A 14,376-nucleotide genomic window follows, 5' to 3' on the forward strand; every position below is an offset into this window, starting at 1 on the left:
CCAGTTCCTGTGTAGCAGTCCTATCAAAATAAATTGGATTTTTAAACATCCTTTGGTGTAGAATCTCATCAAAAGCTTCCTATCCACTATTTCATTCATTCATTCATTCATTCATTCATTCCGCATTATTGTCAGTCATTGCACTTCATGACAGAAATGCAACATTGAAAGAAATGCAGCCATGACCTCGAATAGCTCATGGTTCAGTAAAGAGGGAGAGACATAAAGGAAGCATCGCAAGCATCATAGCACAAATGTGCTTGGAGCAGTGGTGACACAAGAGGGTAGTGAATGGGAACCAGGACACAGTTGGACAGAGGAAATGCTCAAACGAGATCTTGAGGAAAGAGTAGGAATTCATCAGGAAGAAGAGGGGAAGTGTACCCTATACAGAAGCCCATTTCTTCTTGGATTCCCCACCTGGGAGGACTGTAAAGAGTTTGGGGTGGTCCGAGAGGAATGGAGAGATGAGGAACTCTAGTGAAGGCTCAGGACCTTGTACATAGAAGGATTCAAATCACATTCAGCCAACACCCACCGAATACGGAAACCATTTGTTCAGTTGATACCCATGAGACAAACTAAGAGTAAGAGCCTCTTCCAACTGATGGGTTGTGATTTTTGTTTGGGGGTAACATGTAAATGAGGCACAGTCTCCCTAACTAACGGTTTGTGGGTCTAGTGGGGGTTGACAGGTCAGGTGGGCTTTTGCATATTTCAAAAGGACTGGTGACTCTCTGCTTTTGAATTACACAGCTGAGTGATGCAAATAGCAACATCAGAAGTGGAGAGGAAGCACCTTGGGTCCCTCCCACTTGTGTCCCTCAGGTTCTCCTCGATGTGTGGAGACAGAGAAACTCCCGAAGGGCAGCGCCCACTGTCCTGAGCCTTCATGGTTCCAGTTCTCTGTGCCCAATTCGTGTCTGCCTGGGACTGGAGACAGGTTGGATCTGGCACTTCTTTTTGAGGTGCCTCTCCTTCTCCAGCCCCCTGTCCCCCACAGATGCCCCAAGAGGTGGAGCTGCATATAGACCCCAGTAGGGGTATCTTCCTGATTGAAGTGGGGGGGTGGGTGGTGAGGAAGATCCAAAGAACCTGGTTATTGCATCTCTTCTTCTCCACTCAGTAGCCCCCAAAGCAGCTCCAGGGGGCCCTAGGAGTACTGAATATTCCATCCATCTCCCAGATACCTGCTGAGACCTGCTGGGACTCAATATCACTGGCACAGGAGTTCAAGAATTACCCGATTGGGGCACCGATGTCTCCCAAAGCAGCAAAGCTATATAACTTCACCTTCAAGGTTCTGGTCACTAGATGTTTATTCTCTTTTCAGAGTGAGTTGCCTTAAAGATCTCAGGTCATTTCAGTTTAAATTCTATGGATACAACTATTGTTGAAAAATGGTAGTGAAACATGAATTTTTGTCATATTTAAACCAACATGTAGTGAACTAGCTGTTGTGACATATTTGAAAATAAGTTATAATGGCCTCTGCCCTTTAGAAGCTTGGTATCTAATTGGGGAGACAAAACATAAGCAAAATTATATGTTAGTTTTGGTTTTTTACTTTGTATTTACAATTTCTGTTGTCTACCCCTCCCCCACCTGCACTCTTGTACTTTGTGTGCATTTTTTCAGGCTGATGCTCTAAGTGGACAAGAGCAGGCAATTGCACAACAGGAAATGCCAGAAACTGAAGATTTTGTGGGTCAGGAGTCAAATCCAGGTAACATTCCTACAATATCCCCTGATGAAGTGAATGGGAACTATTTACCATTATATAATCCAGGGCAAATTAGTTGAGACTGTATTAAATTATAGTCATTGTTCCTTGCTCTTTATTGAGAAACTGCTTTCTCACGACATGTTTTAACAATGAGTGAATATCGATTATTTCAATAACAACTAAGATCTGTTAGTGGGTTGTCTGACCAGCAATTCAATTTGTGTTCCCGTCTCCTTTAAAGGAAGGTTCCAGGAAACCATCTCGGATTTTCTGAGGGTAGCCCTCTCAGAATGGGCAAAGTAAGCCCCTGGAATAATTTCAGGTGCTTTCCTTAGAAGGAAAGTTTTAGGGTGAACCACATCAGAGTCCGTGAGGGCGATCCCCCCTTCCTAGCAGCCTGGGTGTAGGGCCCCTGGAGACAAGGATGGAACCTTCCCTCGGAAGATGCAGGGAAGTGACCCCTATGTGCAGAAAGAGGGGTGTATCATGTCCTTTGTGTTCTGAGGATCAAAGAGGAAAACTTTTCTCACACCTGGGAATGAATTCCCTTAGGGGCAAGGGATCAGTGTTTCTGGGTAAGTGGGAATAAGTGTTAGCATCTGAGGCATGGTCGGGCATGCAAACTGAAGGAACTGCAACTTTGGGCCCCCCTTGGTTGAGGTTAGCCCTGAAAGTGTGGGGCGCTCTGCTGGGAAGATCTGTGGCAGATTCTGACAACAGTCTGGATCAACAAAGAGCCTGTATTTAGATCAGTTGTCAAAAGCGACATCTTGTGGCAGCGAGAAGCAACAGCAGCAGAGACTAAGACTTCTTTGGACTGCCCCACCCACCCCCTTGCTCCTTCTGTGAATAAATCAGTGTAAAACGCTGGAAAAGGTGAGGGAGTGCTTGAGCAATCACAGGGAAGAATAAGAGATGTGGCTAGTTCACACCAGTTCATCCCAGTTACAATTTAATATAAAACCACTACCCTTAAATGGTTTAAATCCTAGATAGAATACTTTCTCCTTTCCACATGCTTTTTCCTTTTAGAAATTGAGGGAAAAGTTTAAAACCTTTCTGTTTTACCTGACTTTGCAGCGTTTGCTTTAAGTTCATAAATAAGCTTCCAAACCTTATTCCGATTAACTGCCAGTCCTTACAAAGTTGAAATAAAGGCCAGGATACATGGGCTGTATTGAGACTCTTTTATACATGAGGCTAAGATACTGTGCAAACATCGTCTACACAAAAGAGCTCCTGAGTTACAGAGTTAAGATCAAGGCCCTCCATCCTCTAACTTTCTATCCACAGGCAAGTGCAGAAACACTCTGGAATTCTGAGACACCATTTATAACATGCACTGAAGTATTCGTCAGCAAGCCGCTGGCCTGGGGGCCTGAGGGGCATGTTGTTGTTTTGTTGTTTGTTTTCTTTTTTAATGGTTAAAAATTATTTGCTTTATTTTGTTAAAACTTATTGTCAGAGTTTCTAGAATTTCACTTGATAGCTTCAATCATGTATTTATATATATGATTTTATATGTATAATGTTTTTTTTCCACACTCTGGGATCATGGATAAAATAGAAGAATAATTTATAAACATCTTCCAGAATATTAAACCATAATGTATAATAATTTAAAGTAATGACTGTAATTGTGCACTGAAAAACACTGGAATTGTAGTTTACATCCTTGGCTAGCTATGTGCCCATACAATAAGTCACTTGATCTCTCTGGAACTCTGCATCTCAGTTCATACCTATTTTACATTACTTTCCAGCTCATAAATCCTGTGATTCTGTTGCTTTCCACCCCCCGCTATTAATATCTAGGTTCAAAAGTTTAACCTACAGTGGACTCCCTTACTGAAGCTAAATTTCTAAAGTTAGATATTGCTACTTGCATATTATAATCAAATAATTTGTCAACTTCAGAAAACCTTATCTGCCTCAACTTTTTTTTTCAACTTTTTATTTTATATTGGAGTATAGTTGATTGACAATGTTGTGTTAGTTTCAGGTGGACAGCAAAGTGATTCAGTTATACTCATACATGTATCTATTTTTTCAAATTCTTTTCCCATTTAGGTTGTTGCAGAGTAACAATATTCCTTGTGCTATACAGTAGGTCCATGTTGGTTGTCCATTTTAAATATAGCAGTGTGCAGGACTTCCCTGGTGGCACAGTGGTTAAGACTCCGTGCTCCCAATGCAGGGGGCCTGGGTTCGATCCCTGGTCAGGGTACTAGATCCCATATGCATGCTTCAACTAAGAGTTTGCATGCCACAACTAAGGAGCCCACCTGCTGCAACTAAGACTCAGCGCAACCAAATAAATTAAATAAATTAAAAAATAATGAAATAAATAAATCTAGCAGTGTGTACATGTCAATCCCAAACTCCCTAACTAGTGGCATGTTTTGATTTCTTCTCTGTCCATTCTGCTCCAGCTCTGAGTCACTGAGCCAGCAGCCACTGAGCTCACTTGTAAAGTTAGAATGTCTGAGATAGAATGGTCTCAGGACAAGCTCTTTCAACTCCCTGTCACTGTGTGAGCACGAGGGGGCAGAGATTCGGGCCTCAGGAGACATCTCCCCCCGTGCTGCAATACTTTGTGGGGTGTGAGCTGGCTCCAGAACACAGCGGAATCTGTGCTGGAAGATGCAAGGCTGAGGCCGCCTGAGCTGTCTGAAAGACCCGCGTCTGAAGCCCAGGGGCGGAGGCTGGGCCTTCTGCTCGAGTTGCCATCCTGGGTCCCTGAGCGAAACTCCTTCTCTGTGGTTTTTGAGGGAAGATGACCTCCCGGTGTCATGCTCAGTTTGGAGGCCTCACGCCCTTATATGAGCATAGAGAGTCATGACTCTTGGGGTCACCTGTTTTTCCAGGTCCTCTCATGACCATTTCCTAAGGCCCACACCAGCCCCAGGGGCACTGGGTTAGAACCATTTCCAACAATCTTGACTCCAGAGACCCACCTATTGCCCCTTCCTAACCAGGTGAATCCTGCCAAGGGGATGTTTTCTAAAACTCACCCAAACACACATTTTTGGTTACACCCTTTCCTGAATGTTATGGACCCTCCCAGCTCTTCACTTTGTAACCAATGGAAGCCACTAAAATCAATAAATCTCTGCAGAACTACACAGATTTGCTTCTTGGCAATTTTTTTTCTTGCCCATGTAAGGAAATAGCTGCTAATGTCTTTCAGTGAGGAAAGGGGAAAAACCCCCAAATTTAACCTCTGAAGGACGTCTGCTGGGAGGGCACCCTACATAACTCTTGTAGTACTTACATTATTGATATTTTTGTCAGCTGACTCATTTTACAGTTGAAGAAGCTGAGGCTCAGGGAAAAGAAGGGAATTTTCCCGCTTGTGTGGCCCATTCTTTCCTCTGATTCTGCTCCGGGTCAATGTCTCCGTTTGAAAAGCTCTCCCAGAGGCCTTGCTCCACCCCACCCTGAGCCGTCTTGGGCTTCTCTGTATACTCTCGGCATTTGGTGAAGAATATTGAGCCATTTTGGCTTCTCAGGATATCCAAACAGGAACTTTTCATGTCATTTCAACTTATCTTCTGGGGAGATAGGTTGGACTCTGCATTTTGGAACTAGATGCAAAGTCCTGAGACTCTGCAAATTAGAGACCAGACGGGAATGGCCCAACAGGGCTGCTTCTGAAATGAGCTCATGGACATCCAGGGCTGGCAGGGGTCCTCCTAGACTCTTCAGGTTTGTGTATCGATAGAGGTCAGGCAAACAGAGTGACCTCTGAACAACGCAGGGGTGAGAGCACCCATCCCCTTCGCAATCAAAAATCTGCATATAAGTGGACCATGTTGTTCAAAGGTCAGCTGTACATTATGCCCCCAAGACCTATAATTTTATATAACCTCTGTTTATCTCTAGTTGATGATGACTTATTTAAAGAACCAATGAAAAAAAGAAGGCGATCAGATCGAGACCAGCGGTTCCGAGCATTTCCCTCTGTGGAACAAAGTGCCCTTAAGGAATGTGAGTGTCCTAAAAGTGCTCTATTGCTTGTTTTAATGCGGCTCTATTCTTTTCCAAATGTGTTGACATCCTCAAAGGAAGAGAAGGCTACATTCAAAAGCAGGATGGAACATCTTCAAATGATTCTGATTCAAAAAAAGGAGGCCTCCTAGTCTCTGTAGAGATGCGTAATGTGACAACTTCTCTCTCAGGATCTGGATAGGAGGCTTGTTACAAAAATAATTTCTTCCTGATTAGAACTGTGAAAATGGTTGGTTTGGTGCTTTCATGGGAATTTAGATGATGTCCTTGCTTTTTTTTTTTCTTTTTATGACCACAGGAGAGAAGAATCTAGAAGGGCTACAGCCCATGGCGAAGCATATGCTGACTTCTCTTACACTGAGCTTAAGAGCAGGCTGGCTTCTTGGGAGGCTCTCATTATCAATGACTGCTTTCTCCCATGAGCTATTATCTCTCATGTCAGATAACTTGCTCTCTTGTTTAATTGGTTTTTCATTTCCTTTTATTTTCCCTTTCTCTGCAATATTGAGCAGACTCCTATGGAGACCAAGTACTTGATCCCTGCCAGGTACATCCCAACTAATACATCTCTATTGATTCCAGATGAAAAATTGGAGTCGAGGACCAGAAGGGTTTTGAGCAACACGTACCAGAAACTTATTCAGTCTGTGTTTCTGGATGACAGCATCCCTGGTGGTGTCAAGTACCTCACGTGAGTCTGATATCAGCTACCGCCAGATCTCACTCCGGTGTCCTTCCTTAGGCGGAGGTAGATGCTTTTCCCCAACAATGAAAGGGAATTTTTGATTAGAAACTAAGCAAAGAAGGCTGAAAAGTTCTGTAGCTACAGGCTGTTATTGTTGTTACTGATAATTACTATTCACTGAGTTGTCGCTGTTGCTAGATAACCTGCTAAATACTTTACATACACCAAATTTCATTTAATTGTCCCAAAACCCCTATAAAGTAGGAGCCATTATTATCACCCCCATTTTATAGAAATTGAGGCTCCGAGACACCAAGACATTGACCAAGGTTTGTAAAGTGAAAGGGCCTGAAATCCAGCCCAGGCTGTGGGACTCTGAGCCTGTGCCCTCAACCGTCTTTGCTCAGCTGCCTTAAAGGACTTGAATGGTGTCAGGGCTGCATATCCTGCCCAAAAAGACTCTTAATGTTGCTCCTATAATACTTCATCTCTGCACAAACTTTATTTCTAAGATCAAGACTATGTAATTTCCATGTAAAACAAACAAGGAGACTTCACATCTGTGTAGACGTTCTAGAGTTTGTGTAGAATTATCGTTACCAAGTATTTTTGCCTAATTTCATTTGATCATTATGACAATTCTGTATAGTAAACGAGGATGAGTATTCCTCTTTGACCAAGGAGAGAGCAGAGACTCAGAAAGATGTGGTGACTTGCCCAGGATTAGAACTCAGTTGTTTTGTGTTCTGTCCTGATGTTCTCCCTACTACGCTTTGATGACTGTGACAATGAGCATTTTTAAATTGATCTAGAAACAGACTTCTTGCTTTGATTGAAAAACCATCATTGGACCCAATCTACATTGGGTTATTTGGAAGCACTGGGGCTGGGAAGAGCTCCCTGATCAATGCCATCATCCAGCAAGCCATGTTTCTGCCAGTGTCTGGAGAAAGTATATGTACGTCATGTATCGTTCAAGTGCGCTCGGGCTGCTGTGAGCAGTATGAGGCCAAAATCCACCTTCTCTCTGACCAGGTAAGTGTTGCCTCCCTCCCTCCCTCCCTGTCTCCCTGTTATTTTCCCTCCTTTCTTTCCTCCCTCCTTCTCTTTCTTCCTTCTTCCTTTTGTTTCCTTCCTGCTTTCTCTCAAAGATTAACATTATATTCCTTGTAAATACAACTCATGTCTTTGTTAAATGAAAAGAACATAGTACAGAATGAGAAGGTCCAACAGAATGAGATGGGGGTTCTAGCCTGGGTCCTGTCTCAGCTCATTATGGGACTTTGGGCAAGCCATTTCCCTCTTCGGGTTCCTGTTTCCTCATCGACAAAACAAGGGGGTTGGATTAGATGATCCCTGGCTGGATTAGATGATTTTAGATTTCCTTAGTATGCAGCCCCCTGCCCTGCGCAGGGACAATGGATTTCACCCTCTGTCAATGTCTTCTCTTCCACTCTGCCTTGGTAGGAGTGGAAGGAGGAGCTGAAGAACTTGGCAAAACTCCTGCAGAGGCCGGAGGAGCTGGGCAGAGAAGAGGAGGATGCCTGGGACAGGGATGATGCCGTGGAAGAGGCCATTTGGAAGCTACAAATGTTTTATGGAAATGGGGCGGAAAGGAAGAACTATGAGGAGTTACTAAGGGCAAAGCCCAAAGGAAAGATTCCCACCTCCAGAGTCATCACCCTCAAGGCGGAAGAGGTAGCTTCAAGATGTCTTTATTTTTTCATGAGTCTCAAGGATAACAATTAAATACATTTAGGGAATTTGTGCAAGTGTTCTTACTGGAAATAAGTTGATACCAAAATCAGAAGTATCCATGAGAAACTGATCTTTCATTATTTATGGCTGTCAAATGGGAATTTTTAGTGTCTGAATGGGAAGTTTTTGTTACATAGGAAAGACTATTTACAGTTACTTAAGGATGCTTTTGGAAGCAAGTAATTTAAAAAATAAGCCCAATTTTTAATGGCTTAAATAAATAGGGATTTATTCATTTTCTCACATAAGGAGTCTGGGGGCAGTTGGGTTTGTGGGTTGGTTCAGTGGCTCAACCATGTCAGCATCCCTCTGGTTCCCCTGACCTTCCGCATCCTGCTGCCTCATTGTAACAAAATTGCTGCTAAAGTGCTGGACTTCATGGCTAGCATAATGGGGGGAAGAAATGGATAAAAAGGTGGCACCAATCATATCTTTTCTTTCACTGGGAAGTAAAAGCTTTCCTAGAAACACACCCAACAAATTTCCATGTAGATTTTCTTGTTCAGAACTGAGTCACATGGCCTTTCTGAGCTGAAAGGGAATCTAGAAAAAACAAGATGCAGACTTGCCAAGATTGGCTGAGACCAATCTCAGTCCACTGCCTTCCCAAGCAAACAAATAGTCAGGATGCTGCTGGTGCAGGTGAAGGGCAGGATGGATACTGGATGTGCAACTAGTAGAGTGATGCTCTCCTCACTTTTATGATCAATATTCATTTTATTTAAATTAAAATTCAATTTTAAATTAAACCAAAATACATGTGCAACTAATATGTAATGTATTCATGTTGTATATTGAAAAACCTAGTGTTTCTTGCATCTTAAAATTCGCCTTTAAAATACTGTTATTCTATTTGTAAATCTGGCAATTTTTGTATAAAACAGGAACAATTACCTACACCTGTTCTAAAATTTAATGTTCAATTATCTCCTAAGTTTAATATAGAAAAACCTCTTTAAAAGGTAATGCTACTTATATAATTAATCAACATTTATTAGACTTACTTTATAGTTCAAATTTAATATATTTGAGTCTCTCGAAAAATCTGAAATACTTGACCAGGCATACTTAGAAGTCAAATGAATTAAACCTTTCAAGGCACTTAGCTCTTATGTATTTAGAAAATCAAATAAAATGTAGTAGCCATTTCTCACATTTAAGTGGATATTATAATTAAAGCTAGTTATGTTCCTAATATCTAAAACATAGACCTGAGCATGTCCAAAGAAACACAATGATGACAAAATTAGTTACTTTATCTGAATACACACTGCTTACACCAAGGTATCAATATAATATTCATTTCTTCACTACTTTGTATTTAGAAATATTCCTTCCCGGTGTTACAAATTTACCCATCGAAACAAGAGGAACAGAATTACCATCTCCTTGAATGAGGGCACAAATTCAGAGACTGGGTCAGGGATTCTAGACTGGGGTGAGGGAATCTGAGTTTCCCTCCCAGAATGCCTTGTCTCCACCAGTTTATTGAGTGGAGCCCTCTTCTTACAGACAGCCCGTGCTTTTTCTTTTATGTTGCCCTTATGGTATCTCCTTTATTTTTTTTATTTATTTATTTTTAGCGGTACCATGCGGCATGTGGGATTTTAGTTCCCTGACCGGGGTTCGAACCTGTATCCCCTGCAGTGGCAGCGCAGAGTCTTAACCTCTGGACCACTAGGGAAGTCCAAGTATCTCCTTTATTTTTTAATTAAAATATCTTGAACTTTTGTCATTTCCTCTTTCACAATTTCTTGTTATTTGATTAGAATTGGTGAAACCTCTTACTCCCTACCCAGATTGCAACAAATCCTCTGATTTAATCTCAGCTCTCTTAAGAATTTACTTTATCTTTCCTTCAGAACCATTCTGTACATATTTATTAACACCGACTACTATTAACACATCTTCCATCCCTGGAAGTATCCTAGTAGAGATTTGCTGCCACGCATAGTTGCTGGCATGACTATGTCATTGTCCCAAGATGTGTTTAGGGAAAAACGATAGGCTGAGAATGATTCCCCATCTCACCCACCATCATTAAAACATCCTGGAAATGCCTCTATGACAATATGTTGTTTTGTATTTGGAAGATAAATTTTTAAAACCTTTTTGAAGATCAACTTCAGACCAATTTTCAACTTGGAAAATATGGTCGCCATCTCACTATCAATTTTCCACAGCCAGGGCTTTCTGGTAATGAGAATGTTCACATTAGCCCTGTGGGAAGAATCCTCTCTCTCTCAAATGTAGAATATTGCATGTGACTTCCATTAATGTTAGAAATGAAATGGAATTTAGACGATAAAAGCATTATCCAGTGAAGCTATGACGTTCCTGAAGTCCTGTTCCAACTGACTTTGTTTTCTCCATCTGTCAGTTAAGGAGCTTGAGCTTCCTGATCTCCAGTGTCCTTTCTGGTTCTGAGTCTAGACCCTTCCAGCCTGGATGTCAGGCCTCTTGTGCCTGTTGCCCAGGTGCTGCTTTTCACGTGACTCAGTGGACCTTCAGTGAACCCGAGTCATAACCTATCCAGGGTAGAAGCGCTGTGAGAATGTCTGGTGTGTGTGACCTGTCCCTCTTCCTCAGGCAGGAGAGCTGTCTCTCAAGCTGGACCCCTACATCCGAACTCAGAGGAGAGGCTGGGATGAAGGATCAGCTGAGACACATATCTGGCCCTTGATCAAACTGGTGGAAGTGACCCTTCCCAAATCAGAGCTGATTCCAGAAGGGGTTGTGCTGGTGGACATTCCAGGCACAGGTGACTTCAACAGCAAGAGGGATGAGATGTGGAGAAAGGTGATTCTCTTTCGTATGGTTTCTTTCCCTCTCCCCTCAACCCCAACACCCTTTCTAAAGCAGCAAAGAATGCTCCACTCTCCACTGAAGGGATTTTATGAGCTCATCGGAGTTAAATTCTTTCACGTTCTAAGCCTCAGGGCAGTGGCAGGATGTGGGTGGCCAGAGAAAACGGGGAGGCAGGAATTATGAATACGTAGCAGATGACAAGGACCAGCAATAGCGTGTCCTAGGAGTGAGCAGAGGGAGGAAGGAGGAGAGGGAGGCCAAGCTTTGGGTACAAAGCAGAGAAACCAAGAGCCACACACCAAGGAACCAGGAGGCTCCTCCTGTGTTGGTTGTAGGGAATAGAAACTCACTAAAGCAATCCTAAGTCAAGAAGGGTTCATCATATCAAAGGATCTCATGAGACATAGCCAGGCCTCGGGACCACCTGTCAGGATGGAAACAGCCATTTTCTGACTCATCCTCTGCCTGGTCCCTGGTGACCCTGTTTCTCTTTGTGCATCTCTCTGCAGAGTCCTGCTTCTCCCTTAGCCTTCTCTTCCAGCCATTAGGACCCATGTTGTGGAACAGGACTGCCTTAGCTTCGTCTCTAAATGACGTTGCAGTTCACGTGCCTGTGACTGTCTGACTATAGACTCTATGTCTTTTAATTCGAATTCCTCAAAAGGAAAATCTGATCAATTACCACCCAGCTAATGGATAACTCTCTCTGGATTAAGTATATATCCCTAGTACAATCAGCTGTGGCTGAAGGGGTGGTGAGATGAAAGTAGGTAGGAGTTCAATTCCCAGCAAATGGAGCATGAGCTGATTGGCATCCCCCAGATGTGTCCGCAGCCAGAGAATTGAGCATTAGGGTAGTTTGATCTGATTAGATTTGGAGGATTTTTAAAAATTTGTCTCTTTGTTCATTTGTTTTCCATTCATCAAACACATACAATATGTAAGACAATGTACTAAGCACTGAGGATGCAAAGATTATAGATAATAATAATAATAATGATAGCTGAGCTAATTTTATAGCCAATAACCTATGCAAGAAGACTCAAGAGCCTCTCTGCTCTCAACCTCTACTATATCCTACATGATAAACAACACAAAATGAAAAGTAAATGAAAAGATATAGAACATGACCTTTTATGTTAAGAAGCGTGCGTGTGCCCGCGCGCGCGTGTGTGTGTTTGTGTGTAATATTTGTAAATGTGCAAAAGTCAGATCCTGCCTTCTGGAAAGATATACACCCAACTGTTAGCATTTCTGTGCTTCCTACAACTCTTTACTACGCACACCTCTGTACTGTTTGTATATTTTGTGTGAACATGTATTACCTTTGCATCTAAAAAGCCAAAAGCAAAATAAAACGGTGTTAATGAGAAGCAAAGCCTTCCCTCAAGGAGCTTACAGTCTAATAGGAGAGATGAAGTACATGGCAGAAAGTGATGTAAGAGAAGCCCAAGGAGCTATGAGCCCTCAAAAGTAGAAATTACCTCCAACCAGAGAGCTCATTCCTTCAGCAAACAGCCACTGAGCATCTACTCAATTTTGCATTAGGTTCTGGGTAGACAGAGACGAAGTCCTTGCCCTTGGAAGGCTCATAGTCCAGAAGGGGATGAAATATACTAATGAACAAGCCCTGTTACTTAAAAATGAGAGCATTAGGTGATGACTTCCCTTGGGAGTTGGGTGAGGCTTCAGACTGGACATGGAAGCTCAGCCTCCACTAGGCAGAGAAGGCAGGTGGGAGTGGGACCCTGAGCACCGTTCCAGGCCAGAGAGCAGCATTTGCAGAGCCCCAGAGAGCTGAGGGCCTGGGGGTTGGGGGAAGGATGGGTCTTCCTGGGTGTGGGGGGTGTAGAGGAAAGAGATGCAGAAGCCAAACCTGGGAAATGTAGGGTGGGCTTTAATACCATGCTTCCAGGGGGATCTTGAAGGACAAGAGCGATGGGATGAGTGACAGAAAAAGAAAGGGCGTCTTAGCAGAAGGAGCTCTGGAATGCAGGGTGGGAGAGAACACGGGGCACAGGACCAGGGCTGGAAGGGACCAGGAGGGAGGGCCAGTGTCTGTGAGTCATGAACAGTGCAGCAGCTGCTGAAAAACTCACTGCAGGACCACTACTCCTCTGCTATGTGTAGACTTTAAATTCAGCAGATTTGTGCTAAATGAATGACTATGGGCCAGAGGAGCTTTGTGACTATGGTTTCCAAGAACGACCAGGATGACAGCTTACAGATAATCAGCCTATGCCCTGATTTTACAGATGAGGAAATGAAGGCTCAGGGACGGCAAGTCATTTGCCCAAGACCACACAGCTACTGAGTGGCAGAATTTGAGCTAGAGAGCAGGTTCCTGCCTTCCCAGCTGAGGCTCTATCTCTCACCCCCAGGACATCCCCTAACAGTTGTTTAAGGTGGAGGCAGTCCCAGCATCCTTCACCCTTGGTGGTCTGCTCAGACCTGGCCCAGAGAGCCTTTGTTTTTGCAGGGTTTCAGCTCTTGGAGTGGAATCACCATCCTCTGCTAGTTCCAGGCCAGGCCCAGGGAGTGACAGCCCGGGGAGGTGGCCGTCCTTTCTCACAGGATGGAGCCGTGGCCGCTGCCCGTTCAGATACACTGGGCAGCTTATCAAAGGCTGCTCAGAACAGAGGAGCCAGCAGATCTGGCTCAGAACACGGCTCTGAGGAGTTCAGGCTAAAGCGAAGTGATGGTTCCCAGCCTGCTCTCCTTGGCCACAGCTTCCTTGCATGCCTGTGGTTTTGCGATATCCTCTCACAAGACGTTACTGAAGACGCCCCTCCTTCCAGAGAGAACGGAACACAATGCCCCCTCTCCCATCTCTCCAGCGGCCAGCAGTACGCTCTCTAAACTTAAACCATTAAGAACTCAGACATCCCCGTGCTGCCACCTAGGAGTCACCTGCCCCTCTGAGGCCCATTCTCTTTGTGAGGAGGGAGGAGGGCGGGAGGGGCGGGGGTCATCCTACCCGCTCCCAAAGCCAGTGGCTCTGGTCTTGCAGATGGGCTTTTTTTCTTTTTTTCTGGTGTTTTCTGTGACTCTAACTTTGCCAAATCCTGGCATCAGGAGCTTTGTGTAGGGCCTGAAATGTAACCACTGTAACTTTTATGATTGCAGTTCTCTTCTCTTGTTAATAAACATTTATTAAGCACATGTAGTTTACCAGGACCAGGGACATATAAAGGTGAAAGAGGCCCTGCCCTAGAGGAGGAGTTTCATCTTCCACAACCTGATGGAATAGTTTGAAGCGTCCCTAAATTGGTTATAATTTGGGAAGTGGGAGGCAGTGATTGGTGTTATTCTCCTGACTGAATTGGAGTCCATCCACATAGGGGAGGAAGTTTAGGGCCCACAGCCCTGTGGCCTTAAGCTGGTCCTT

The 14,376-nt window shown here is 43.7% G+C and overlaps 1 protein-coding gene across 1 annotated transcript in view; it reads left to right on the forward strand.

The window, feature by feature from the left end:
* NUGGC (nuclear GTPase, germinal center associated) overlaps positions 1-14,376 on the forward strand; it is a 47,631-nt gene that overhangs the window by 4,967 nt on the left and 28,288 nt on the right. The window contains exons 2-7 of the mRNA XM_057722614.1: positions 1,639-1,726; positions 5,612-5,716; positions 6,320-6,428; positions 7,235-7,457; positions 7,890-8,120; positions 10,770-10,979. Coding sequence (XP_057578597.1) covers positions 1,684-1,726; positions 5,612-5,716; positions 6,320-6,428; positions 7,235-7,457; positions 7,890-8,120; positions 10,770-10,979 — 921 coding nt within the window. The 5' untranslated portion in view covers positions 1,639-1,683. The remainder of the gene's footprint in view (positions 1-1,638; positions 1,727-5,611; positions 5,717-6,319; positions 6,429-7,234; positions 7,458-7,889; positions 8,121-10,769; positions 10,980-14,376) is intronic.

Source organism: Hippopotamus amphibius, chromosome 2, assembly GCF_030028045.1.
Source record: "Hippopotamus amphibius kiboko isolate mHipAmp2 chromosome 2, mHipAmp2.hap2, whole genome shotgun sequence".
Taxonomy (NCBI): Eukaryota; Metazoa; Chordata; class Mammalia; order Artiodactyla; family Hippopotamidae; genus Hippopotamus; species Hippopotamus amphibius.